The 27,352-nt window shown below is 36.7% G+C and overlaps 1 protein-coding gene and 3 gene segments (V, D, J or C); 3 read left to right on the forward strand and 1 right to left on the reverse strand.

Moving 5' to 3' along the window:
* The window catches only part of LOC118562498 (zinc finger protein OZF-like), a 4,406-nt gene extending 2,793 nt beyond the window's left edge, over positions 1-1,613 (reverse strand). Inside the window, exon 1 of the mRNA XM_036134943.1 lies at positions 1,595-1,613. Within this exon, the coding sequence (XP_035990836.1) occupies positions 1,595-1,613 (19 nt within the window). The remainder of the gene's footprint in view (positions 1-1,594) is intronic.
* Positions 1,614-3,884: 2,271 nt separating this feature from the next.
* LOC118562499 lies at positions 3,885-4,424 on the forward strand. The segment is given in 2 exon segments: positions 3,885-3,954; positions 4,045-4,424. Coding segments are annotated over 2 exon segments (423 nt in total).
* Positions 4,425-7,065: 2,641 nt separating this feature from the next.
* On the forward strand, positions 7,066-7,645 carry LOC118562472. The segment is given in 2 exon segments: positions 7,066-7,233; positions 7,323-7,645. Coding segments are annotated over 2 exon segments (381 nt in total).
* A 12,127-nt stretch (positions 7,646-19,772) lies between these two features.
* Positions 19,773-20,263, forward strand: LOC118562477. The segment is given in 2 exon segments: positions 19,773-19,851; positions 19,941-20,263. Coding segments are annotated over 2 exon segments (378 nt in total).
* Positions 20,264-27,352: the final 7,089 nt, after the last annotated feature.

Here is a 27,352-nt window from a genome sequence, read left to right on the forward strand (position 1 = left end):
CCACACATACAACACTTTTAAATAGTTTTAGAAGGATTTTATGGTACGTGGCTGTGATATGGCTTGATAATAATAATAACTATTATTATTATTATTATTATTATTATTATTATTATTATTATTATTATTATTATTATTAATAATAATAATAATAATAATAATAATAATAATAATAATAATATTAACATGGTGTACCAATGCAGTAAGTGAAGCATCTTAAAAAATAAGACATTTTTTTATACAAGTAATAATAACTAATGTTATTAAAAGGTTTATTCCGATGAGATGTCCATTTTTGATACAAGTCTGTTAAAACCTTCTATTTGTTGAATGATTAAGACATAATCATTTACAACCCTTCAACAATATGTTGAAGGGTTGTAAAAAGGATAGAATAAACCGAATGCAACTTTGCAAGTTAAGGCATGTCAAAGTCACTGCATGCTAGAAACATTGAATAAACAGATCTACACTGATCTCTATTAATTCTAGCATGCTAGTTTGTATTTATGTAAATTAAACACTCCTGTTTAAAGGCGGAATCTACAGCTGTCAGCTGCATTAGAGAAACTCCCACCAGATCCCCTTCAGCACCAACATGTTCTCTGTAGCTCTGCTGCTGCTGCTGGCGGCTGGATCCTGTGAGTCTGACTGAGGCAGAGACACTGACAAAATAATCATACCACAATGATTTACTGCTGTTAACAACTTTTGTATTCATGTTTTCTGTCACAGGTGTGAAGTGTGAACAGCTGACACAGCCAGCCTCTGTGACTGTGCAGCCAGGTCAACGTCTGACCATCAGCTGTCAGGTCTCTTATTCTCTGAGCAGCTACACAGCTTGGATCAGACAGCCTGCAGGGAAAGGACTGGAGTGGATTGGGATGAAAGACAGCTATGGAAACTCATATTACAAAGATTCCCTGAAGAACAAGTTCAGTATTGACTTAGACACTTCCAGTAAAACAGTGACTCTGAATGGACAGAATATGCAGCCTGAGGACTCTGCTGTGTATTACTGTGCCAGAGAGTCACAGTGACACAAACCAGCAGCCCAGCTGTACAAAAACCCCTCAGAGCCTGAACACTTTTACTACTCACCAACCAGAGGAGGCGCTTTTAGACCACAAATGAATTTAGACTGTTTCATGCAGACAGCACCGCAATGTTCCAAATTTCTGTGAAAAAAAAACAAAAACATGACATACAACGTACAATCATGTAAATTCACAATAATGGGATCTTTAACGAATAGCTCATTTAAATACGGGTCTTTCTTTGGTAATGTTATTGTCACCTCAGCATACTCCAACATATTGACACTAATTCAGAAATAACTTGAAACAATTTATGGTTCAACAAATGTGAACTTCAGAAAATTATGATGCTTGTTGTACAACAGATAAGCAGCAACAAATCGCTCAACAACATGGTGAAAAATTGCGTATTTTGTTTACTACTTAAAAAAGCTAATTAACACAACCAACAAGAACAACAAAACAAAGATGGTTAAAAGCTTATATTTCTATGTCACCTTCCCAATGACCCGAGGACACGGCCTATATACTTAATCAGGAAATAACCCAATAATTACCTTGGACATTGTTTCCCATAGTGATGAAAAAGGTTGCTTAAATTCATTGTATGAAACAATTTTTGTTCTTGGTGCTTTTCTTTTTTTAAGATGCTGTAAGTCTTTATTTCCCCCCAGTTGTCATATGAGACATATACTGTATAGTGATGGCTACTATATCTTTGAGATATATAATGACTTAGAAGGAGATTGAGTATATCATGTAATTCTTTTACAGTCACAGTACAAAAGTACTAACAGGATAGTTTGTTAATCTGCAAATTGAAGAATTCTGATTTAAAGACCTTCTGTGATGCTATGAGAAGAAGAGAAACTCCCCTCAGCTCATCTTCAGCACCAACATGTTCTCTGTTGTTCTGATGCTGCTGCTGCTGGATCCCGTGAGTCTCCCTGACTGACTCAAAGCAAGCTTTGCTTTTCCCTGATCTCACCCAAATTGAGGTTTCATCTGGCTGTACAGAAGCAACAAATCACTGATAATGTAAAAACGTTTTTACATGACACTGTCATGTAAAAACAGATTATTGAGTTTACTTTTTAACCCCCCCCCCGAAAATAAATAAAACAAGTCAGAAAATATTAAACATTTGGACATTTGGAACAATATGGATCTAATTAAATATCATTCTGCTCTTCAGCTGTCTCAATACAAAGAGAATACATCAGATGTATGGATATAATAAATGAACTGTTTCTGTTTGTTGATATAGCTCTTTTTTCTTGACCTTTCATGGGTCAACAGTAAGAACTCTATTGTGTGAAAGAAATGAGCTTCAAACTGCTGCCCCGCTTTCTAACAGCCTTTAACTCCGATGTCATTACGTGACCGAAACACACATGCATGACGTGAGTCAAATCCGGCTCTACAGCCTTCTGAAACTAAATTACATGGTGCAGGTTCTCTACTCCATTTTTGTTAGTTTTTGTGAAGTGGCCTCTGCTTATACAGCATGTAATGCAAAGGATTGTGGAATCCCTTTTAGGCTGGTAAGTGATATTGCAAGGTTTATTTGCTAAATTAGCTGCAGGTGGAAGCGTACAGACTCCTTTTCTTACCTCCTTCCTTATTGACTGCACTATTCAGAAAGCACTTGTCATGGCGACTGTTGATGAACTTCCATTTTGGCTAAAGAGTCCTTACCCAATAAAGGTATTTGAATGGACCCTCAGTTCTCCTTCTGCTCCTGCCAGCTCACTGCACTTTTCCCCTCTGCTTAATTGAATTTTTCTCATCGTGCCTGTGTAATTGGTTCCAGTTGTTACTCCTCCTGTCTTCCCTCCTATATATATATATATATATATATATATATATATATATATATATATATATATATATATATATATATATTTGTTGTCAGCTCAGCCATTACCATTTGCCAGGTCCTCTGTCTTCAACCGTTTTTCTACTCTGCTCTGGTCTTCTTGTTGCCATGTTCCTGATTCCTGTTTCCCTGTCACTGTGTAAGCCTTGTTTCATTGTTGAATAAATTGCCACTATTCAACATGCAACTCCCAAGCTCTTGTCTGCGCTTCAATCCAATTCTGTCAAATATGACAACGTATGCAAGAACAAAATTGTTTTACTACAAACACAGAAAAGCACACCACTCGTTTAAACCTTTGTTTTTTACTATTGTTCCTGAGAGTTTCCCTGCAGGTAGGTCAGAAATCTGCATGAGACGATGGCATTGATATAAAGATATTGTTCCTTTGTAGATTCGGAACCAACATTTAATATAGACCACAGAAGATTTTTTTGTCGTAATACAATAAGACAAACATATAGTGTCTCAAAATGTACAAAGTATGTAGTTGAAGGCAGACAGAGAATCATTGTAACAGAAATATTTTGCTGACTTGCACAAAAATCTCTGAAAGCCAAATAACTTGTGAGTTTAATTTACTAGTTACCACTCAGGCTGTATGGAGATTTACTGACTTGTGTAAAAAAATAAATGTTTATACATTTAACGGCAGCTGATTTTAGAAGTCCTAGACAATATAAAAAACTAACATTAGCTCAGATATGATTGTTGGACGTGTTTTTAATGTAATATTAAAATTGGTAAATATAAAAATCAGAAAAGGAACACAAATAAGAAAACATTATTAATTAAAGACAGGTATTTTAAAAACAAGCATACTGTGCCTTCCTGTTGATCACTACTGTGTAAAAAAAAAACCCTTTCCATAATGTGTTTCTGATGTAGCTGGTTTGGTATTATGCAAATCAGAAGTGTCAGGTTTTATAGAGCTGATCTGATGCTGTCTGCTGCAGAACAAGAGAAACTCCCATCAGATCACTTTCAGCACCAACATGTTCTCTGTAGCTCTGCTGCTGCTGCTGGCTGCTGGATCCTGTGAGTTTCAATGAGGCAAACATTGTGTGTCATGACCGAACTGAGTATTCCCTGCTGGTAATGATATAGTTTTAATGTGCTTCTCCACAGGTGTGAAGTGTGAACAGCTGACACAGCCAGCCTCTGTGACTGTGCAGCCAGGTCAACGTCTGACCATCAGCTGTCAGGTCTCTTATTCTCTGAGCAGCCGTCCTACAGCATGGATCAGACAGGCTGCAGGGAAAGGACTGGAGTGGATTGGGTGGAAATATACTGGAGACTCAGCGTACAAAGACTCACTGAAGAACAAGTTCAGTATTGACTTAGACACTTCCAGTAAAACAGTGACTCTAAATGGACAGAATATGCAGCCTGAAGACTCTGCTGTGTATTACTGTGCCAGAGACCACAGTGACACAAACCAGCTGCAAAGCTGTACAAAAACCCATCAGGGCCTTAACAGGATATATCAAGCCACAGGAGCTGTATGATCGAGTTTATATTTAGGCACATGGAAAAATTACATATTTTTTCATTCAAAATTAAATTAACACAACTACAAAATTTGTTTATGTTACCATGTTTTCAAATGAAATCAGAGGTTTGTTAGAAACATTAATTTTGTATCAAGAAAATAATGTAAGTCAACAACAATTTTACATTAACGATAAAATTATTTTAAAAAAGTTTAACGAAATATATATTTTTAAACAATGTTAAAACAGGAGTGGAAACGTTAAACATACATTAGATATAATCATTCTGATCTAAATGTTAAAATCCCAGTGTCTGTGAAATCATTCTTACATCATAATTTTGCTCCCTTCAAAAACTGTCCAACATCTTGATGTCAAATCTGTCAAATCTGAGAAGTTATTGAAATGTAATTATATTTCGATCATACTTAACTAATGCACTATTTTCTTTTGGCTCGCTGACCCAGTGAATAAAAAAACCCAGCAGAACCCAATGAGCTGACCCGCTCAGTTCTTAAAGTGTTGGTCATTACTAAAACACATGGATCAGGCAGACAAACTAAAAAAGGACTTGTTGCCATCAGTGGAGTCAGTTTCTGGTGTGGCTGTTTTGGTATTATGAAAATCAGGTGAGTTGGGTTTTAATATCTTGATATGTTGCTGACAGCTGTAGAAGAGAAACTCCCATCAGATCACCTTCAGCACCAACATGCTCTCTGTAGCTCTGCTGCTGGTGGTGGCTGCTGGATCTTGTGAGTCTCACAGAGAGAGAAATTATGTGATCATACCTATAGAATGTTTAATTTTACCATAATTATATACAATGTTTTTGTTTGGTTTTATTATTAGCTATAGGTGTGAAGTGCTGACAGTTTAACACAACCAGCCACTCAGACTGTACAGCCAGGTCAACATCTGACCATCAGCTGTCAGGTGTCATGATCTGTTCTGTTTGAACCTGAATTCAGCCACATACACAGCTTCGTGTTAAGAGTTTTATTTAAGGGGATGAGTTGTGGATGATGAAACCAGGGTCTCTACCGGGCTGGAGCAGATGAATGGTGATGTCAGGAGCTGGCAGACGAGAGGAAGCTGGAGGACCGAAGGTGAGCTTCGGGACGGAACCAGAGCAGAGTTTGGAGCGGGGTCCAAGCTGGCAGGACGAGAGTCTGATGATGGGAGAATGAAGGCAGAGAGTCATCCAGGGAAGAACGACGATGAACCAGAGATGAAGGGCTGGCTGAAGAGTCCTTAAGTATTTGGATTGAGGCCGGGTTTATTGACTGCAGCAGGTGGAACTGATCGTAATCGGGGTGTATGGGAGGAGGAAGGTGTCGTAAAATGTCCAGGGTGCAGCAGGCAAAGCTGCACTCTGACATCAGGTCACTTATTCTCTTGGCAGCTATGCAACAGCTTGGATCAGACAGCCTGCAGGAGAAAATGTTGGAGTGGACTGGTTCTGCACAAAGTGGATATATCGCAGACTACAATGATCTGCTGAAAAACAAGTTTAACATGACTTTAAAGGATTCTAGTAAAACAGCGACTCAGAGACCACGGTGACAAAAATGTTCACATGCTGTGATGCATCTGAACATAAAACTGCCTTTAGTCATTCTTATAGTACCACAAGCATAAAGCCCAACATGTTCTTGTGTTTCTGTCCTACTTAACGTTTTTATCCCACCTAGATGCCTTTCTGCCTCACCTCTCTGGTTTACTTTTCTCAGATTGTCCTAAAAATGCTCTGGGTTCTAATGCAGTTCCTGTATCGTGAACAGGCTGGTGGGAAGGTGTCTTCTTTTGCAGCAGACAGCAAGAGATCAAGTCTTGAAAACCAAACTCTTCTGATTTACGTAAAACTGAAATTATCATGCTCTTCACACTTAATAAAAAAAAGTAGTTTTATGCAATATAAACCAGAATGAAGGAAAAGTGTGCTTGCTTTTAAAAATGTGGATTTTAAAACAATTTGTGTCGTCCTATTGGAAAGGGTGAAGAAATACTTTTAATCTTTAGGGGCAAGTTTGACACAATGTCTTTTCAGAGTATAATAGTGATACAACAAACAACTTTGATTACTTTTTAAACCAAAATTAGAATCTAGTGCAATTGTTTTTGCTGATGCAATCAGTGTCAAAGTTATATGCGGAAATAAAACCAACACTTAAAAATCTAAAATATGAGCACAAACCTAAATTCGGACAGCTCCAAAACAGACAAAAAGGTCATGTTGACTTTTGTAATTTCTTGTTTTTCAGAATTCCTTTAAATGTGTGGTTCAACTTAAATACATATCGTTAGCCCACTTCTACAAAGAGCTTTGAAATTTGTTTGTTAATTAAAATATACAAATTTGGGTTGTTTATGTGACAAAGAATCCTGAATTAACAAAATTATTATAAACCTAGCTACTTCTGCTTCATATTCACATTATATCCAAAATGATCTCCGCTAACAGGACTGGTCATAATATTTGTTATTATTTTGCTTTAAATCTTTATGGCATTGAGTAAAAGTAATGATAAATTACCGGACAATTTATGTTTAACCTAATCCATCACCGTACCCAAAAAAGTCTTACAAGATTATTGAAATCAAATGTCTACAGAAAATAAAGAGCAGTTCTGTATCTTTTACAGGGGGAGGAGTTGATGCAAAGTTTGCGCTGCTTCCACCTTTACATGTCTGTGAGAGAGTTCAAGACCTGCAGTAAATCAGAGACAAAGACACGTCCAGACTGAGCAGAGACAAATGGCTTCTACAATGATCAGACCTCATCAGGTTGTGATCGCTTTCCTCATCCTGGCAGTTAACTGGACTGGTGAGAACAAAGGATCACTTAAAGGACCCTTTTAGTGAGTAAATACATAATTATTACAGTTCAGAACCTAATGATCTGTCTGTCTGCAGGTACTGATGGTCAAACACTGACTGAGTCTGAATCAGTGGTTAAAAGACCTGGAGAATCCCACAGACTGACCTGCACATATTCTGGGTTTAGTAGCACTCCTAGAATGAGCTGGATCAGACAGGCAGCTGGAAAAGGACTGGAGTGGATTGCTTATATCAGATATGACAGCGGCAGCATCTACTACTCTGACTCAGTGAAAAACCGGTTCACCATCTCCAGAGAGAACAGCAGAAATCAGGTGTATCTGCAGATGAACAGCCTGACAGCTGAGGATTCTGCTGTTTATTATTGTGCTCGAGAGCCACAGTGACACAGGAAGCAGAAACACTGTACAAAAACTCCTTGATGCATCAATAGTTTTAACAAGAAGACACCACAGGAGGAGCTCTAACACTACTTATATGCAGTATGTCAGAGCAAACACAGCTAAACAAGTCTGGGTGTGGATGGTTCACACTGGAGAAATAACTTTGGGATGTATTTAAAGCCAAATGTCTTTGCTCCTTGTAAAACCATTAAGGATCATTTAAAATCTAATCTTCCATAAAAACTGTTTTTGCATCAGTATTTTAATGAGGATTCAAGAGAAAATACACGCATGAGATTAAAGTGTTCTTATCTATAAAACCTATTAAAGTTTTCTTTTTTGATAGTATACATAAACTGCCTACAAAGTTTTTTTGTTTGATTGAATCATTGTTAATAGTTAAATACCTAATGCAAAAACACAAGTGAAGTGCTACAAATGTAATACTGTAGACCATTCCTTTAAACCTTTTCTATTGTTCATGAGAGTTTCTCTGCAAGGTGAGTCTAAAATGTACATGAGACAATCACATTAATTTGAAGACTCAAACGGATCTTCCTTTGTAGATTAGGAACACACTTTTAAAAACATGTGCAATAGACAACTTTTTATCTCAATACAACAAGGTAAAAATGCATTGACTCTATAAATACAGAATGTACTTGATGACAGACAGTCATTATGACTGAAATAATTAGCTGACTTGCACGAAAATCTCTGAAAACCTTGTAGGTTTAAGGGACCAGTTGAGCAGACCTGGAACCACTCAGGTTGTCTCAGGTTTTACTGACAGGTGTAAAAAGTAAAACTTTATTTATATAGCTGTAGCTGATGTCAAAGTCTTCAATTATATACAGAAAGTAACATTAGCTCAGATGTAATTCTTGGAAGTGTTTCATGTCATATCACAATAGGTAAATCCAGAAATCAAAAACCAAAGAAACAAATGGAACAACAATATTATTTAAAGATAGACAATCTAAATGCAAGCATTCTGTGCCTTCCTGTTGTTTATTAGTAAATAAAAACCTTTCTATTATGTGATTCTGATGTGGTTAATTTGGTCTTATGCAAATTGGAAGTGTCAGGTTTTATAGACCTAATCTGATGCTGTCAGCTGCAGAAGAAGAGAAACTCCTATCAGATCACCTTCATCACAAACATGTTCTCAGTAGCCCTGCTGATGCTGCTGGATCCTGTGAGTCTCAATGGGACACAGAATTGTGTGTGTCGTGACTGAACTTAATATTCCCTGTTGGTAACAATTCAGTTTAATGTGTTTCTCTGCAGGTGTGAAGTGTGAACCAGCCGGGTCATCTTCTTACCATCAGCTGTCAGGTCTTTTATTTTATGAGCAGCTATGCAACACATTGGATCAGAAAGTCTGCAGGGAAAAGATTGGAGGGAAATATACTGGAGGTTCAAACTACAAAGACTCACTGAAGAACACTGAAGTTCAGTATTGACTTAGACACTTCCAGTAAAACAGTGACTCTGAATGGACAGAATCTATCGAAAGCTATCGAGGAAGCTAACAGTGGTATGCTAGCCGACATTCGGCACTAATTTAAAAAGACTTTTAAGCTCTCTTTGGTTTTAATGAGCGAACCAGACAAAAATAAAACATTCAAATTCCATAGGTGTATAAAACCTTTGTGAAAATAAAGTTTGTTATAACTATAAAAACACACTCAAACCAGATATGAGCACAGCATGGTTTCAAGAAAGCTAGCGGGAGGTAGTCCGTTAGCTTGGTCTAGTTTGGTCAAAACCTTGAAACATGTTAAAAATACACCGTTTTTAAATTTCCCTGCCAAACACTGCCAAACATCAGTCTTTATGTCTGTTTAGTTGACTTTGGGCATCCAGTTAGACGGACCAAATGAAGGCTGGTTGTCTGACCAGAGAGCAAGCGGTTCTAACTCCTTGTGAAACTCATCTTGGGATGAAGCTTCGAGGTTGGTTCTCCTGTTGTCTGCGTTCAGCGTGTGAAGGCGGGGTCGCAGCAGGGCCTTCCTAGCGTGGCTGTGTTCTTAGGTTCCCTACACAGCTTGAAGGGGCGATTTTCAAATCAGCTTTTCTCCTGCAAAAACTGAGGAAAGGTTACAAACAGGCTGTTTCCCTGGTGGTCGGCTGGTTAGGTTCCGACGTTGAACAGCAGGCTGTACTTAGCTGCAATTCTGGACTGCACCCATGTTTACTGGTCTCTCCAGTGTGGATGCTTTCACAGTCAACAGGCAAAGAGGGAGATAAATCCAAGGGGAGTTAGTACATAGAAGTGCTGGCAGCCCTTGCTCTGATGGGCAGTCCCCTTCGTGACTGTAAAAGTTTCACATTTCAGTGGCTTTAAACTTACAGTCTGATTTTATCCTCCATGGCTGAGTGCACAACAATCTTTTGCTTTTTCACTGTTCTCACACCGGTACAAAATATTTGTAGTTTATTTTCAGGTAGTAAATCTGAACAGTGACACAACCAGCCTTTGTGACTGTTCAGCCAGGTCAATGTTTGACCATCAGATGTCAGATCTCTTACTCTGTGGAGTGGAGCAGATTTGCAACAGTTTGGATCAGATAACCTATTGGGAAAGACTGGAGTGGATTGGTAGAAAAGGTGGTTCTCGGACTGCAAAATACTACTTTGAATATTACTTGAAACACCAAGTTTAGGTTTGACTTAGACGTTTCCAGTAAAATAGTGACTCTGGATGCACACAAAGTGATTCCTGAACACTGTTTTGTATTACTGTACCAGAGAACCACAGTGACACAGACCGGCTACAGAGCTTTCAAATACCGCTCACAGGCTGTACACATGTATTGTTAACAAAACTAAAGTAATTTCAGATCAGTCTTTGAAGGAAACTCTTGAAACTTTTACAATCTTTCCTACAAATGTGCTGGATTGTTATTTATTTCCTGTCTGCAAAACATCAGCCAACCTATAGGATGAGCGCACAATTGATTTGGGTTTGCTGGTGTTTTTCTAACAGAAGTTCTTTTGCTTGTCCTTTAATCTCTAGGACTATACCAACAGCTTTTAAATAGCTACAAAAAACTGTGTGGTCGAGCAGAAACTTGCTACAAGACAGTCATCAAAATATTAGTGGACTGAATATATATTTGGAACTGCGATATTAAGTTTGACACAAAACAATTAGAAAGAAATGCGAAATAAATTCTAATTTTGGTTAAATAAATTTATGTAAGTGCTCATGTATAAATTATACTTTTGATTTCATTATTTCATTTCAGTTCACATAGAAATATAAAAAATGCACAAAAGTTCCATTTTGAACCAGTTTTTATGTTTAGAAGTTTAAATTGAATAATACAATTGATTCAAAGTTTATTCCTGATTTATTAATGAATTAATATTTTAAATTAAGAAACATTTTTCTGTCATATCAAGAATAATAAAAAAGAACATTAAGCTAAACGTAAATGTTCAAGTAATATCACAATCTTCAATTTAAATCACTACCAAAATACAAAAATCAAGCACACATTTCATACTAACATCTGCAATTTTCTGTCTTTAAGACTTCCATTTAACTTTTAGTTTAACATAAATAAAAATTGTTTACCCACTTCTACAAAAAGCATGGTAATTTGGTTATTATATGTAAAAAGTTTATTTTTTTTGAAAAAACAAACAAAAAAAAAAAACACTAATTACAAACTATCCATCCTCTGCTTCATATTCACATCATATTTAAAATTTTCTCTTCTGACAAAATTGCTACAGACAGTCACAATATTTGTAATTATTTGAATTTAAATCTTTGATTTTGAATGAAAGTAATGATAAATTACATGAAATCCATTAACATTTCCAAAAATGATACAAAACACTTATTAAAACCAAATGCCTGCAGTTCTGCATATTTTCCAGGGGGAGGAGTTGATGCAAAGTTTGCACTGCTTCCATCTTTACATGTCTGTGAGAGAGTTCAAGACCTGCAGTAAATCAGAGACAAAGACACGTCCAAACTGAGCAGAGACAAATGGCTTCTACAATGATCAGACCTCATCAGGTTGTGATCGCTTTCCTCATCCTGGCAGTTAACTGGACCGGTGAGAACAAAGGATCATTTAAAGGAACCTTTAAGTGAGTAAATACATAATTATTACAGTTCAGAACCTAATGATCTGTATGTCTGCAGGTACTGATGGTCAAACACTGACTGAGTCTGAATCAGTGGTTAAAAGGCCTGGAGAATCCCACAGACTGACCTGCACATATTCTGGGTTTAGTAGCGCTCAGAGCATTGGCTGGATCAGACAGGCAGCTGGAAAAAGACTGGAGTGGATTGCTTATATCAGCAGTGGCAACACCATCTACTACTCTGACTCAGTGAAAAACCGGTTCACCATCACCAGGGAGAACAGCAGAAATCAGGTGTATCTGCAGATGAACAGCCTGACAGCTGAGGATTCTGCTGTTTATTATTGTGCTAGATAGCCACAGTGACACAGGAAGCAGAAACACTGTACAAAAACTCCTTCATGCATGAATAGTTTTAAAAAGAAGACACCACAGGGGGAGCTCTAACACTACTTATATACTATGTTAGAGCAAACACAGCTAAACAAGTCTGTGATGATCTTAGGGGTGTGGATGGTTCACACTGGAGAAAGAACTTTGAGATATATTTAAGCCCAAATGTCTTTGCTCCTTGTAAAACCATTCAGGATAATTTAAAATCTAATCGTTCATAAAAAATGTTTTTGCATCAGTATTTTTATGAGGATTCAAGAGAAAATACACGCATAAGATTAAAGTGTTCTTATCTATAAAACATATTAAAGTTTTCTTTTTTAATAGTACACATAAACTGCCTACAACGTTTTTTTGTTTGATTGAATCAATGTTAATAGTTAAATACCTAATACAAAAACACAACTGAAGTGATACAAATGTAATACTGTAGACCAGTCCTTTAAACCTTTTCTATTGTTCATGAGAGTTTCTCTGCAAGGTGAGTCTAAAATGTACATGAGACAATCACGTTAATTTGAAGACTCAAACTGATCTTCCTTTGTAGATTAGGAACACACATTTTAAAAACATGTGCAAAAGACAACTTTTTATCTCAATACAACAAGATAAAAATGCTTTGACTCTATAAATACAGATTGTACTTGATGACAGACAGTCATTATGACTGAAATAATTAGCTGACTTGCTCGAAAATCTCTGAAAACCTTGTAGGTTTAAGGGACCAGTTGAGCAGACCTGGAACCACTCAGGTTGTCTCAGGTTTTACTGACAGGTGTTAAAAGTAAAACTTTATTTATATAACTGTAGCTGACGTCAAAGTCTTCAATTATGTACAAAAGCTAACATAAGCTCAGATATAATTCTTGGAAGTGTTTCATAACCCTGTTGGTAACAATTCAGTTTAATGTGTTTCTCTGCAGGTGTGAAGTGTGAACAGCAGACACAGCCAGCCTCTGTCACTGTACAAAAATCCCTCGGAGCTTGATCACTTTTATCATCACCCACCAACCTGAGGAGGCACTTTTAGACCACAAAGTCAAAGTTTTAGTGTTATTGTTATCGCAGGATACTCCAACATATGAACACTAATTCAGAAATAACTTCAGATTATGGTTCAATGAATCTGAACTGTTTATTTACAGATTACGTGATCAAAAAATGTGATGCTTGGTGCATTAAAGGTAGGCAGGACACAACCACAGGGTGAAAAAATGCTTATTTATTTAAAACCTAATAAAACACAACTAATCAACACAAAATGCAAGAACAAGAAAATAGTCAAAAGCTTCCTTTTCGTTTTTCCACATGGCTTTGGCCCACAGTCTATATAACTGAAGAAGGAAATAAACAAATAATTACCTTTGGACATTGTTTCCTGTAGTGACAAAAATATGATTTAATTTCATTCTATGAAACCATGTTTGTTATTTCAAACATATGTGCTTTTCTTTTTAAAAGCGAGATGTTGTAAATGTTTTATTTCTTTCTAAGTGTTATACAATACAAATTGAGGAATGGGAACTATATCTTTAAGCTAAATAATACTTTAAAAGGATAACAAAGATAATGCAAAAGCTCTTCCATGCTTCAGTGGCTTTACATATTGCTTAAACAAACAATTGAAGTTTCCTCCAATAATACAAACAGGATAGTTTGTGAATATGCAAATTAAAACTTTCTACTTTAAAGACTAAATTTAATGATCTGAGAAACTCCCATCAGCTCAACAAAAGCAAAGAGATGTTCTCTGTAGCTCTGATAGCTCTCGATCCTATGAGTCTACCTGACTAACTCAGAGCATGTCTATGCTGTTATGCCATTTTGCACTATTTTAAGTTATTTAATGTTCAATTAACAACTCTCGGTCTGTTAGCTATTGTCCAGTGAATATGAACTCAAACAGCTGATATTAGAACAATAGTTGAAAGGGTGATTTGAGCACTGGCATTTTTTAACAGCAAATTCAGAAAACATATAGAATAAATGAGTGACATTTTTCTCTTCAAGTTCAGGCATTTATTAACAGAAATAAATTAACATCCAGAAATAATTACTATAGAATGCTGTTTATCTGAATTAACACTATACTTCAATCTACAAATCCTTTCTCCTAGGCTTAATGAAACTTAACTAAACCACTAAACAAAATTAAGATAAAAAGAAGCTAACCAACTATGTACACACAAAGGAAGCAAAAAAACAAACAAATAAAATAGTTGAAAACCATCATAAGAATGATTCAGTGAATCTTGGTTCACTGCAGATATAACTTAAAGAACCAAAATTCATCTTAAAGAATGTAGAATGAGGTTAAATTAGCTTAACTAATTAAGAATAACATTTGGTATGTTCAAACAATTCATGACACAAATCTAAGTTATATACATCATTATTCAAGGACAAAACGTTTTAAAGAATGTTTTGTTCAGTAAAAATTAATAACCTTTGGGAAAGCTGATTTGTACTTATGTGATTTTTTTCTCCAGGAATAATACAGACTCAAATTGGTAATTTAAGAAGCTAGATGATGCTGTAGTGGATGACTGCTCATTAGCTTGGTGGGTTAATCCTAAAGTTAAACACACAACATTAAATTAACATTAAACTTCTCTTATAATGCTGAAATAACACTCATAGTACCATTGAACGATGGTGGAGCTAAGCAAAATAGCATTAGGTTTAAATCCTGTAATTACGTTTATTTAAGGTGACCAGATTTCTGAAATCAAATCTGGGGACATTTCTTGCTCGTACATAAAAAACAATACATCTCATCAAGATGAAATTAGGAAACGGGGACAGTAATGGTTTCATTTATTTTTACATATTTATTAATATTTAAACAACAAAAATCAAGTGTAAAAGACAGGAATGTGCCTCTCCACACTTTTAGTATATCCTAAGATTAATAAAATTAATAAATAGTGTTAATAGAAAACTAGAACTGTGTCTCTGGGTTGAGGCAAAGTGATGGGGGTGGGAGTGGAGGGGTCTAAGGTGGTTAGCAGGGCTTTTCAATTTTGTGTAGCCCAAAGAGCTCTGCCACCTCCTAAGGGGAGAGTGACATGAGGAAAAGAAAAACCAGAAAATACAAACATTTAGACTGTGGCTCTCTGTGAAGACAGAGTTCCCCCACCTTTTAAAAAAGGTGCAACAAATACTTATTCTGCTCATGTCTACATACCTATGAGCAATAGGTTTTCTGCATTAACATCAAAAAGAAGTAGTGGTCAAGCCTGCAGGTAAAGGATGGTACATGTTTCTTACTGTCATCTGACCACATCAGGGGCCTGTGCATCTCAAATAAGAAGCTTAATTTCTTTCCATAATGGGCTATAAGCACAGCTCCACTACTTCCTGAACCTCAGCAGCTCTTTTGTTTCCTTTCTTTCTTTACTGGACAAGCTGATTAATCCAGGTGTGTCTGGCTGGTTACTGAAGTCAGACACACCTGGATTAATCAGGAGCTGCTGAGCTTCAGGAAGAAGTGGAGCTGTGCATGGAGCCTGTTTGGGACAAGAAAATGGGTTGTGGTGTTGTGAGGTGAAACAAAGGCACAGACTTGGAGACCCCTTGGATCAGTGTGCAGCATGAGCATGTATAAACTTACATAAAGTGTGTATAACTACATTATGTGTATGGTAGTAGTTGATGTGCCAGTATATTGTTTTTGCTCCTATAAGGTAAGTTAACTCCGGTCAGTGAGTCGCTAACATGAGATCATCTCTGGTTTCTTCAAGGCCTTCTGTGTCTGAAGAGCCATCAGCCACGGTATCCAGAGGTCTGGATAGAATAAGAGGAGAAGAGGATATATTATGTGCAGAACTGAAATTTTTAAAACACCAGAAAATAAGACAACTAATCTGCCTCTTCATTCTGCCACAGCTAGGGAAGAGCAGTGAAACTCATGTTCAGTGCAGAGACTCAGAAAGAGGTTATATCTTCAGACAATTAGGCTTCTCAACTCAAACCTGAGTCACTCTGTTTTACACAGCAAACTTCACACACTACATTACTCAATACGTTACTTTATCACTTAAATCATGTCAACGCTTTATCACTTGAACTTTAATAATACTCTAAGTAAAAATGTATCTCTTCTCATCAAGTGTTCTTTCCATCAGTGTTCCTATTTTCCTCCACCCATTTAATCTCCTTTCTGACTTCCTATCCTCTTCCTCTCTCCTCTTGTATCAATCTTACATTATTCTAAAACAGACATTATATAATTAAAATCAGTTCCAAAAACATTAGAATGTACAACATGAAAACTTCCAGTTATTATTTTTATTATTATATCATCTAATTAAATACTACAAATCTAATTACCACAATATTAGGAGCTACAAGCAAAAAAAACATAATAAATGGACATTAAACAGGTGGTTATCTCTTCCTCCATCATTCTCAGATCATGTAGATCTTGTTTCATTCAGTTCTCCTGTTACTGACTCATATTTTTTCATGAGGAGCTTTCATATATCCAAATTGAGCAGTAGAAAAGCTAAACCTAAGACTGGAAGTCTATGCTCATAAATCAGCAAAACATCTTGTAATAACTCTACTTCCAACTATCTGAAATATAAACTAAAGGTCACCAATCAGTTCTAAAACATCTTTAGAAGAACCCTTGTTGATCCCTGGAGAACCAGCGTACCAGTTTAGCGCCTTACAAGGAGTTTTCAATTATTCTGTTACATTTTATCCAAGTGTCTTTTACTGATGTGAGCAGCAACTCGTGGTCTTGTCTTACTTTTTATTGATAATTTTTAACCTGGACAAAAACCAAACATTTATCACAGGATCAGCCCGATCAAAATACTTACCATGACACAGGGCAGCTCCCCTTGTAACAACGAATTTCCAATTCTTCTTCTTCTGTTTTAAAAGTGGTGCGTTCTTCTTCTTCTTCTTCTTCTTCTTCTTCTTCTTCTTCTTCTTCTTCTTCTTCTTCTTCCTCTTTGCGTTTTAATGGCATCTGACATCCAAAAGGATCATTACCGCCATCTAGTGGTGCGCGCAGCGCACGCAGTTACCGCAACACTTATTCCCCCTCGGTAAAATCGGGGACATTTCCGGGGACAGCTTTAGCCGGGGACAGGTGGTCCAAAACGGGGACAGTCCCCGGAAAACGGGGACGTCTGGTCACCCTACGTTTATTAGGTGGTAGCACTAATGCTATCGAGGAAGCTAATAGTGGAATGCTAGCCGACATTCGGCACTAATTTAAAAATAATTTTAAGCTCTCTTTGGTTCTAATGAGCGAACCAGATAAAAAAAAAAAACCTTCAAATTCCATAGGTGTATAAAACCTTTGTGAAAATAAAGTTTGTTATAACTATAAAAACACACTCACAGCAGATATGAGCATAGCATGGTTTCAAGAAAGCTAGCGGGAGGTAGTCTGTTAGCTTGGTCTAGCTTGGTCAAAACCTTGAAACATGTTAAAAATACACCGTTTTTAAATTTTCCTGCCAAACACTGCCAAACATCAGTCTTTGTGTCTGTTTAGTTGACTTTGGGCATCCAGTTAGACGGACCAAATGAAGGCTGGTTGCCTGACCAGAGAGCAAGCGGTTTTAACTCCTTGTGAAACTCATGTTGGGATGAAGCTTCAAGGTTGGTTCTCCTGTGGTCTGCGTTCTGCGTGTGAAGGCGGGGTCGCAGCAGGGCCTTCCTAGTGTGGCTGTGTTCTTAGGTTCCCTACACAGCTTGAAGGGGCGATTTTCAAATCAGCTTTTCTCCTGCAAAAACTGAGGAAAGGTTACAAACAGGCTGTTTCCCTGACAGTCGGCTGGTTAGGTTCCGACGTTGAACAGCAGGCTGTACTTAGCTGCAATTCTGGACTGCACCCATGTTTACTGGTCTCTCCAGTGTGGATGCTTTCACAGTCATCAGGCAAAGAGGGAAATCCAAGGGGAGTTAGTACATAGAAGTGCTGGCAGCCCTTGCTGTGATGGGCAGTCCCCTTCGTGACTGTAAAAGTTTCACATTTCAGTGCCTTTAAACTTACAGTCTGATTTTATCTTCCATGGCTGAGTGCACAACAATCTTTTGCTTTTTCACTGTTCTCACACCAGTGCAAAATATTTGTAGTTTATTTTCAGGTAATAAGTCTGAACAGTGACACAACCAGCCTTTGTGACTATTCAGCCAGGTCAATGTTTGACCATCAGATGTCAGATCTCTTACTCTATGGAGTGGAGCAGATTTGCAACAGTTTGGATCAGATAACCTATTGGGAAAGACTGGAGTGGATTGGTAGAAAAGGTGGTTCTCGGACTACAAAATACTACTTTGAATATTACTTGAAACACAAGTTCAAGTTTGACTTAGACGTTTCCAGTAAAATAATGACTCTGGATGCACACAAAGTGCTGCATGAATATTGTTGTGTATTACTGTACCAGAGAACCACAGTGACACAGACCAGCTACAGAGCTTTCAAATACCGCTCACAGGCTGTACACATGTATTGTTAACAAAACTAAAGTAATTTCAGATCAGTCTTTGAAGGAAACTCTTGAAACTTTTACAATCTTTTCTACAAATGTACTGGATTGTTATTTATTTCCTGTCTGCAAAACATCAGCCAACCTATAGGATGAGCGCACAATTGATTTGGGTTTGCTGGTGTTTTTCTAACAGAAGTTCTTTTGCTTGTCCTTTAATCTCTAGGACTATACCAACAGCTTTTAAATAGCTACAAAAAACTGTGTGGTCGAGCAGAAACTTGCTACAAGACAGTCATCAAAATATTAGTGGACTGAATATATATTTGGAACTGCGATATTAAGTTTGACACAAAACAATTAGAAAGAAATGTGAAATAAATTCTAATTTTGGTTAAATAAATTTATGTAAGTGCTCATGTATAAATTATACTTTTGATTTCATTATTTCATTTCAGTTCACATAGAAATATAAAAAATGCACAAAAGTTCCATTTTGAACCAGTTTTTATGTTTAGAAGTTTAAATTAAATAATACAATTGATTCAAAGTTTATTCCTGATGTATTAATGAATTAATATTTAAATTAAGAAACATTTTTCTGTCATATCAAGAATAATAAAAGAGAACATTAAGTTAAACGTAAATGTTCAAGTAATATCACAATCTTCAATTTAAATCACTACCAAAATACAAAAATCAAGCACACATTTCATACTAACATCTGCAATTTTCTGTCTTTAAGACTTCCATTTAACTTTTAGTTTAACATAAATAAAAATTGTTTACCCACTTCTACAAAAAGCATGGTAATTTGGTTATTATATGTAAAAAGTTTATTTTTTTGTGAAAAAAAAACACTAATTACAAACTATCCATCCTCTGCTTCATATTCACATCATATTTAAAATTTTCTCTTCTGACAAAATTGCTACAGACAGTCACAATATTTGTAATTATTTGAATTTAAATCTTTGATTTTGAATGAAAGTAATGATAAATTACATGAAAGCCATTAACATTTCCAAAAATGATACAAAACACTTATTAAAACCAAATGCCTGCAGTTCTGCATCTTTTCCAGGGGGAGGAGTTGATGCAAAGTTTGCACTGCTTCCACCTTTACATGTCTGTGAGAGAGTTCAAGACCTGCAGTAAATCAGAGACAAAGACACGTCCAAACTGAGCAGAGACAAATGGCTTCTACAATGATCAGACCTCATCAGGTTGTGATCGCTTTCCTCATCCTGGCAGTTAACTGGACCGGTGAGAACAAATGATAATTTAATGGAACCTCTTAGTGAGTAAATACAGAATTATTACAGTTCAGAACCTAATGATCTGTCTGTCTGCAGGTACTGATGGTCAAACACTGACTGAGTCTGAATCAGTGGTTAAAAGGCCTGGAGAATCCCACAGACTGACCTGCACATATTCTGGGTTTAGTAGCATTCCTAGCATGAACTGGATCAGACAGCCAGCTGGAAAAAGACTGGAGTGGATTGCTTATATCAACAGTGGCAGTGGCACCGTCTACTCTGACTCAATGAAAAACCGGTTCACCATCACCAGAGAGAACAGCAGAAATCAGGTGTATCTGCAGATGAACAGCCTGACAGCTGAGGATTCTGCTGTTTATTATTGTGCTCGAGAGCCACAGTGACACAGGAAGCAGAAACACTGTACAAAAACTCCTTAATGTATGAATAGTTGTAACAAGAAGACACCACAGGGGGAGCTCTAACACAATTTATCACAACAAACACAATTAGATGGACATGTCTCTGATGATCTGAAGGAATCTGGACAATTCACACTGGAGAAATAACTTTGAGATGTTTTTAAAACCAACATGTTTTGGTGCCTAATAAAGAAGAATTTAAAATCTATTATTTCAAAAACAGTTTTTTGCATCAGTATTTTAATGACTATATTTAATAAGGTTGCAGGAGAAAATAAGCACATCAAATTAGAGTGGTCTTTCGATCTCTCTTGAAGTTTTCTGTTTAAAATTACAGAATTTACTAACAAAGGTTTTTGAATGATAGAATTGATGTCAATAATTAACAGACTATCTGTTATACATACCCGAAATAAATGTGTTTTTATTTTTTATTTTTATCGGCATTTTGGTCAACCTTCGAGGGCCAGTGTCTTGTAATATTTAGATGCTTCAACACACCGTACTCAAATATGGTGTAGAGGGTGAACAGGAACGATTTCTGATGTTCATCTTCATAAAAACCTGCCAATCAGCAGATTTGCTTGATGCTCAGTGATTCAGCAGTGAGCAGCAAAATGTATTGTCTTTGTTATGACTAAGAAAACATAAACTTATATTTAGAACGTGTTGCTTCATAAATTTACACTGGAACCACTTTTAAATTGAAATGCAATGACAGTGAGGTGGCTCAGCTGCACAGAGAATGTTGTTTCAAGGACTCGAGACATGGTGAACAGATGGAATACTATATAATAAAGTATTTAAAGTATTTAATCATTGTCTCCTTTTTACATTATAAACATCTGTGCAGGATTGTGTAAACTGTTAAATCCGCCATGTGGTAAACTTTGATTTACCTGAATAAATACAATTAATGTAAGAATAGTGTAAAAGTCAAAAATACTGACAGGCAGGATCGTCATCATGCAAATGAAGTGTTCTGGTTTAAAGTCTTGGTCTGATGCTGTCAGCTGCAGAAGAAGAAAAACTCCCATCAGATCAACTTCAACACAAAAATGTTCTCTGTAGCTCTGCTGCTGCTGCTGGTTGCTGGATCCTGTGAGTCTCACTGAGGCAGAAACTTTTACAGCATGATCACAATGAACTGACTGATCACTGTTTATGTGGTAATTATAAACTTAACATCTTCCTCTGCAGGTGTGAAGTGTGAACAGCTGACACAGCCAGCCTCTGTGACTGTGCAGCCAGGTCAACGTCTGACCATCAGCTGTCAGGTCTCTTATTCTCTGAGCTACTGGACAGCTTAGATCAGACAGCCTGCAGGGAAAGGACTGGAGTGGATTGGTTACACATGCAAGGGATGCACCCCAATCTACAAAGATTCTTTAAAGAATAAGTTCACTTTTGCAGTGGATACTTCCAGCAACTCTGTGAGTCTGAATGGACAGAGTCTGCAGCCTGAAGACTCTGCTGTGTATTACTGTGCCAGACAAGACCACAGTGACAAAAACAAGCAGCACAGCTGCACAAAAACCCCTCAGAATACATGCAACCCAAAACCACCAGAAGAGGCACTTTTAAATCAGCTAATCGATTAAACTGAAACATAAAACACATACTAAGTTTATCCCTGACATGTTGATATAAAACTAAAAGTAAAAATACAAAAATAAATGTTTAAACTTAAGAAACATTATACTGTAATATGAGGAATAATAAAATAGGCTGTTAAAATAAACCTTCAAAAAAGATTACAAACCTAAATTCAAACTCTCAAAAAACAACAACGAACATCTCTTATCAACAAGTGTTAATTCCTGTTTTCCAGACTTCCATTTAACTTTTGGTTTACCAGATATGAGGAATATTTACCCACTTCTATAAAGAGATTGGCAATTGGTTTATTATTTAGATATAAAAAAAGTGTCTGAGTTGTTTTTTTTTTTTGACAAAAAATCATGAATTGAAAAAGGATTACAGACCAATCCATCTCTGTTTTAATATTCATGTTATATATACAATGTTCTCCTCTTACATGGTTGCTACAGATGTTATTATTTGTCTTTAAAAATTTATGGCTTTAAATGAAAGTGATGGCAAATTAACTAAAAATTTATGTTTAAATTAATCCATCAATATGTCCAAGAATAATCTCAAAATGATATTGAAAGCAAATGATGGCAGAAAATCAAGATGAGTTCTGTATCTTTTCCAGGGGGAGGAGTTGATGCAAAGTTTGCGCTGCTTCCACCTTTACATGTCTGTGAGAGAGTTCAAGACCTGCAGTAAATCAGAGACAAAGACACGTCCAGACTGAGCAGAGACAAATGGCTTCTACAATGATCAGACCTCATCAGGTTGTGATCGCTTTCCTCATCCTGGCAGTTAATTGGACTGGTGAGAACAAAGGATCATTTAGAGGAACCTCTTAGTGAGTAAATACATAATTATTACAGTTCAGAACCTAATGATCTGTATGTCTGCAGGTACTGATGGTCAAACACTGACTGAGTCAGAATCAGTGGTTAAAAGACCTGGAGAATCCCACAGACTGACCTGCACATATTCTGGGTTTAGTAGCACTCCTAGCATGAACTGGATCAGACAGCCAGCTGGAAAAGGACTGGAGTGGATTGCTTATATCAACAGTGGCAGCAGCACTATGTACTCTGACTCAATGAAAAACCGGTTCACCATCTCCAGAGAGAACAGCAGAAATCAGGTGTATCTGCAGATGAACAGCCTGACAGCTGAGGATTCTGCTGTTTATTATTGTGCTCGAGAGCCACAGTGACACAGGAAGCAGAAACACTGTACAAAAACTCCTTGATGCATCAATAGTTTTAACAACAAGACACCACAGGGGGAGCTCTAACACCACTTATCTTTGTCACAACAAAGGCAAGGCAGGGAAATTTATTAAAGTACAGAGGCTACACAATTTATTTAAGGACAATGTAAAGAGTTTTACATAATTAAAACATAGGAAAATAAAAACAGAATAAAAGTTAGTGATAAAAACAGTTGGAATAAAACATAGGTAAATTAAAACAAAATAAAACATAGAAAATGGGCCTGAGATAGACTGGCGACCTGTCCAGGGTGTACCCCGCCTCTCGCCCAATGATAGCTGGAGATATCAATGACTGTTGATCTTCAGTGATCCAAGATTCACTGAATTATATTTGTGATGGTTTTCAGCTATTCTTATTTGTCCTGTACACTTTTGTGTGTACATAGTTCTTTAGTTACTTTTAATCTTAATTTTGCTTAGTAGTTTTAGTTAAGTTTCACTAGCCTATTAGAAAGGATTTGTTGATTGAAATATAGTGTTAATTTGAATAAACAGCATTCTATAAAGATGTTCTCTAGATGTTCATTTGTTTCTGGTAATATATTCTTGAACTTGAAGAGAAGTTGTCACTCATTGATTCCATATATGTGCAGAGTTTTCTGTTAAAAGAATGCCAGTGCACAAATCATCCATATCAGCTGTTTGAGCTTATGTTCACTAGACAACACCCAAGGGAGAGAGAGTTCTTTATTAAATAAGAAATAACTTAAAAAAACACCTGTGATGGCATGGCACTGGTTTCAAAAGTTCTGGATGATATAAAAACTTACATTAGCCCAGATATCATTCTTGCATGTGTTTCATGTAATATTGAAAATGTTGAATAGAGAAATCAGAAATAACCCAATTAGAAGAATATAGTAATTTAAGATAGGTATTATAAATGCAAACATGCTGTGCATTGGTTAATGCTACATAAAAAATATCTATCATGTGATTCTTGTGTGGTTGGTTTGGTATTATGCAAATCAGAAGAGTCGGGTGTTATAGACCTGATGGGTTGCTGTCAGCTTCAGAAGAGAAACTGCCATCAGATCACCTTCAGCACCAACATGTTCTCTTTATCTCTGCTGCTGCTGCTGGCTGCTGGATCCTGTGAGTCTCAACGGGACAAACGTTGTGTGGCATCACTGAACTGAATATTCCCTGTTGGTAATGATATAGTTTTAATGTGTTTCTCTGCAGGTGTGAAGTGTGAACAGCTGACACAGCCAGCCTCTGTGACTGTGCAGCCAGGTCAACGTCTGACCATCAGCTGTCAGGTCTCTTATGATCTTGGCTATGCAACACACTGGATCAGACAGCCTGCAGGGAAAGGACTGGAATGGATTGGGAGAAAATATACTGGAGGTTCAGACTACAAAGACTCACTGAAGAACAAGTTCAGTATTGACTTAGACACTTCCAGTAAAACAGTGACTCTGAATGGACAGAATATGCAGCCTGAGGACTCTGCTGTGTATTACTGTGCCAGAGAGTCACAGTGGCACAAACCAGCAGCACAGCTGTACAAAAACCCCTCAGAGCCTGAACATGTTCATTATCACTCACCAACCAGAGGAGGCGCTTTTAGACCAGAAATGAATTTAGACTGTTTCATGCAGACAGCACTGCAATGTTACAATTTTCTGTGAAAACATTAAAAAGGCATTAAAAACACGACATACAACATACAACCATGTAAATTCACAATAATGGGATCTTTAACGAATGGATTATTTAAATATGGGTCTTTCTTTGGTAATGTTATTGTCACCTCAGGATACTCCAACCTATTGACACTAATTCAGAAATAACTTGAAGCAATTTATGGTTCAACAAATCTGAACTTCAGAAAATGATGATGCTTGTTGTACAACAGATAAGCAGCAACAAATCGCTCAACAACATGGTGAAAATTTGCATATTTTGTTTACTACTTAAAACAGCTAATTAACACAACCAACAAGAACAACAAAACAAAGATGGTCAAAAGCTTATACTTCTATTCCATCTTCCCAATGACCTGACGACACGGCCTATATACTTAATGAGGAAATAACCCAATAATTACCTTTGGACATTTTTTCCCATAGTGATAATAAACATTGCTTAATTTCATTGTATGAAACAATTTTTGTTTTTTGGTGCTTTTCTTATTTTAAAATGCTGTAAGTCTTTATTTCCCCCCAGTTGTCATATGAGACATATATAGGGATGGCTACTATATCTTTGAGATACAGTATATAATGACTTAGATGGAGATCGAGTTTCACTTGAGTTAGGCGGGATTTATGTATTACTTAAATTAAGAGCAACAGAATACTAACAGGATAGTTTGTTAATCTGCAAATTGAAGAATTCTGATTTAAAGACCTTCTGTGAGAAGAAGAGAAACTCCCCTCAGCTCATCTTCAGCACCAACATGTTCTCTGTTGTTCTGATGCTGCTGCTGGATAACGTCAGTCTCCCTGACTGACTCAAAGCAACCTTTGCTTTTCCCTGATCTCACCCAAATTGAGGTTTCATCTGGCTGTACAGAAGCAATAAATAACTGATAAGATACTGCCATGAAAAAACGGGTTATTGACTTTACTTTTTAAAAAAATAAATAAATAAAACAAGTCAGAAAATATTAAACATTTGGACATTTTGAACAATGTGGATCTAATTAAATATCATTCTGCTCTTCAGCTGTCTCAATATAAAGATAATTCTGCCGATGTATGGATATAATAAATAACTGTTTCTGTTTGTTGATATAGCTCTTTCTTCATGACGTTTCATGGGTCAACAGTAAGAACTCTATTGTGTGAAAGAAATTAACTTCAAACTGCTGCTCCACTTTCTAACAGCCTTCAACTCCGATATCATTACCTGACCGAAACACACATGCATGATGTGATTCAAATCCGGCTCTACAGCTTTCTGAAATTAAACTACATGGTGCGGGTTCTCTACTCTCCGGCCATTTTCATCAATTTCCGTGAGATGGCCTCTGCTTATACGGCATGCCATGCAAAGGATTTAGAGATTCCTTTTAGCTCCCTGGGGCTGGTAAGGGATATTGCGAGGTTTATTTGCTAAATTAGCCGCAGGTGGAAGCGTACAGACTCCTTTTCTTACCTCCTTCCTTACTGACTGCACTACTCAGACAGCACTTCTCATGGCGACTGCTGATGAACTTCCATTTTGGCTAAAGAGTCTTTACCCAATAAAGGTATTTGAATGGACCCTCAGTTCTCCCTCTGCTCCTGCCAGCTCACTGCACTTTTCCCCTCTGCTTAATTGAATCTTTCTCATCATGCCTGTGTAATTGGTTCCAGTTGTTACTCCTCCTTTCTCCTCTTCTCTCTCTCTCTCTCTCTCTCTCTCTCTCTCTCTCTCTCTCTCTCTCTCTCTCTCTCTCTCTCTCTCTCTATATATATATATATATATATATATATATATATATATATATATATATATATATATATATATATATGTTGTCAGCTCAGCCATTACCATTTGCCAGGTCCTCTGTCTTCATCCGTTTTTCTACTCTGCTCTGGTGTCGTTGTTGCCGTGCTCCTGATTCCTGTTTCCCTGTCACTGTGTAAGCCTTGTTTCATTGTTGAATAAATCGCCACTATTCAACATGCAACTCCCAAGCTCTTGTCTGCGCTTCAATCCAATTCCATCAAATATGACAACGTATACAAAAACAAAATTGTTTTACTACAAACACAGAAAAGCATACCTGAGAGTTTCCCTGCAGGTAGGTCAGAAATCTGCATGAGACGACGGCATTGATATAAAGATAATGTTCATTTGTAGATTTGGAACCAACATTTAACATAGACCACAGAAGATTTTTTTGTCGTAATACAATAAGACAAACATATACTGTCTCAAAATGTACAAAATATGTAGTTGAAGACAGACAGAGAGTCATTGTAACAGAAATATTTTGCTGACTTGCACAAAAATCTCTGAAAGCCAAATAACTTTTGGGTTTAAGGGACTAGTTAAGGAGACATGAAAACACTCAGGCTGTCTGGAGATTTACTGACTGGTGATAAAAATAAAAGTTTAAACATTTACCTTCAGCTGATTTTAGAAGTCCTAGACAATATAAAAAAAATAACATTAGCTCAGATATGATTGTTGCACGTGTTTCATGTAATATTGAAATTGGTAAATACAAAAATCAGAAAAGGAACACAAATAAAACAACATTATTAATTAAAGACAAGTATTTTAAAAACAAG

This window comes from Fundulus heteroclitus, unplaced genomic scaffold, assembly GCF_011125445.2.
Source record: "Fundulus heteroclitus isolate FHET01 unplaced genomic scaffold, MU-UCD_Fhet_4.1 scaffold_95, whole genome shotgun sequence".
NCBI lineage: Eukaryota > Metazoa > Chordata > Actinopteri > Cyprinodontiformes > Fundulidae > Fundulus > Fundulus heteroclitus.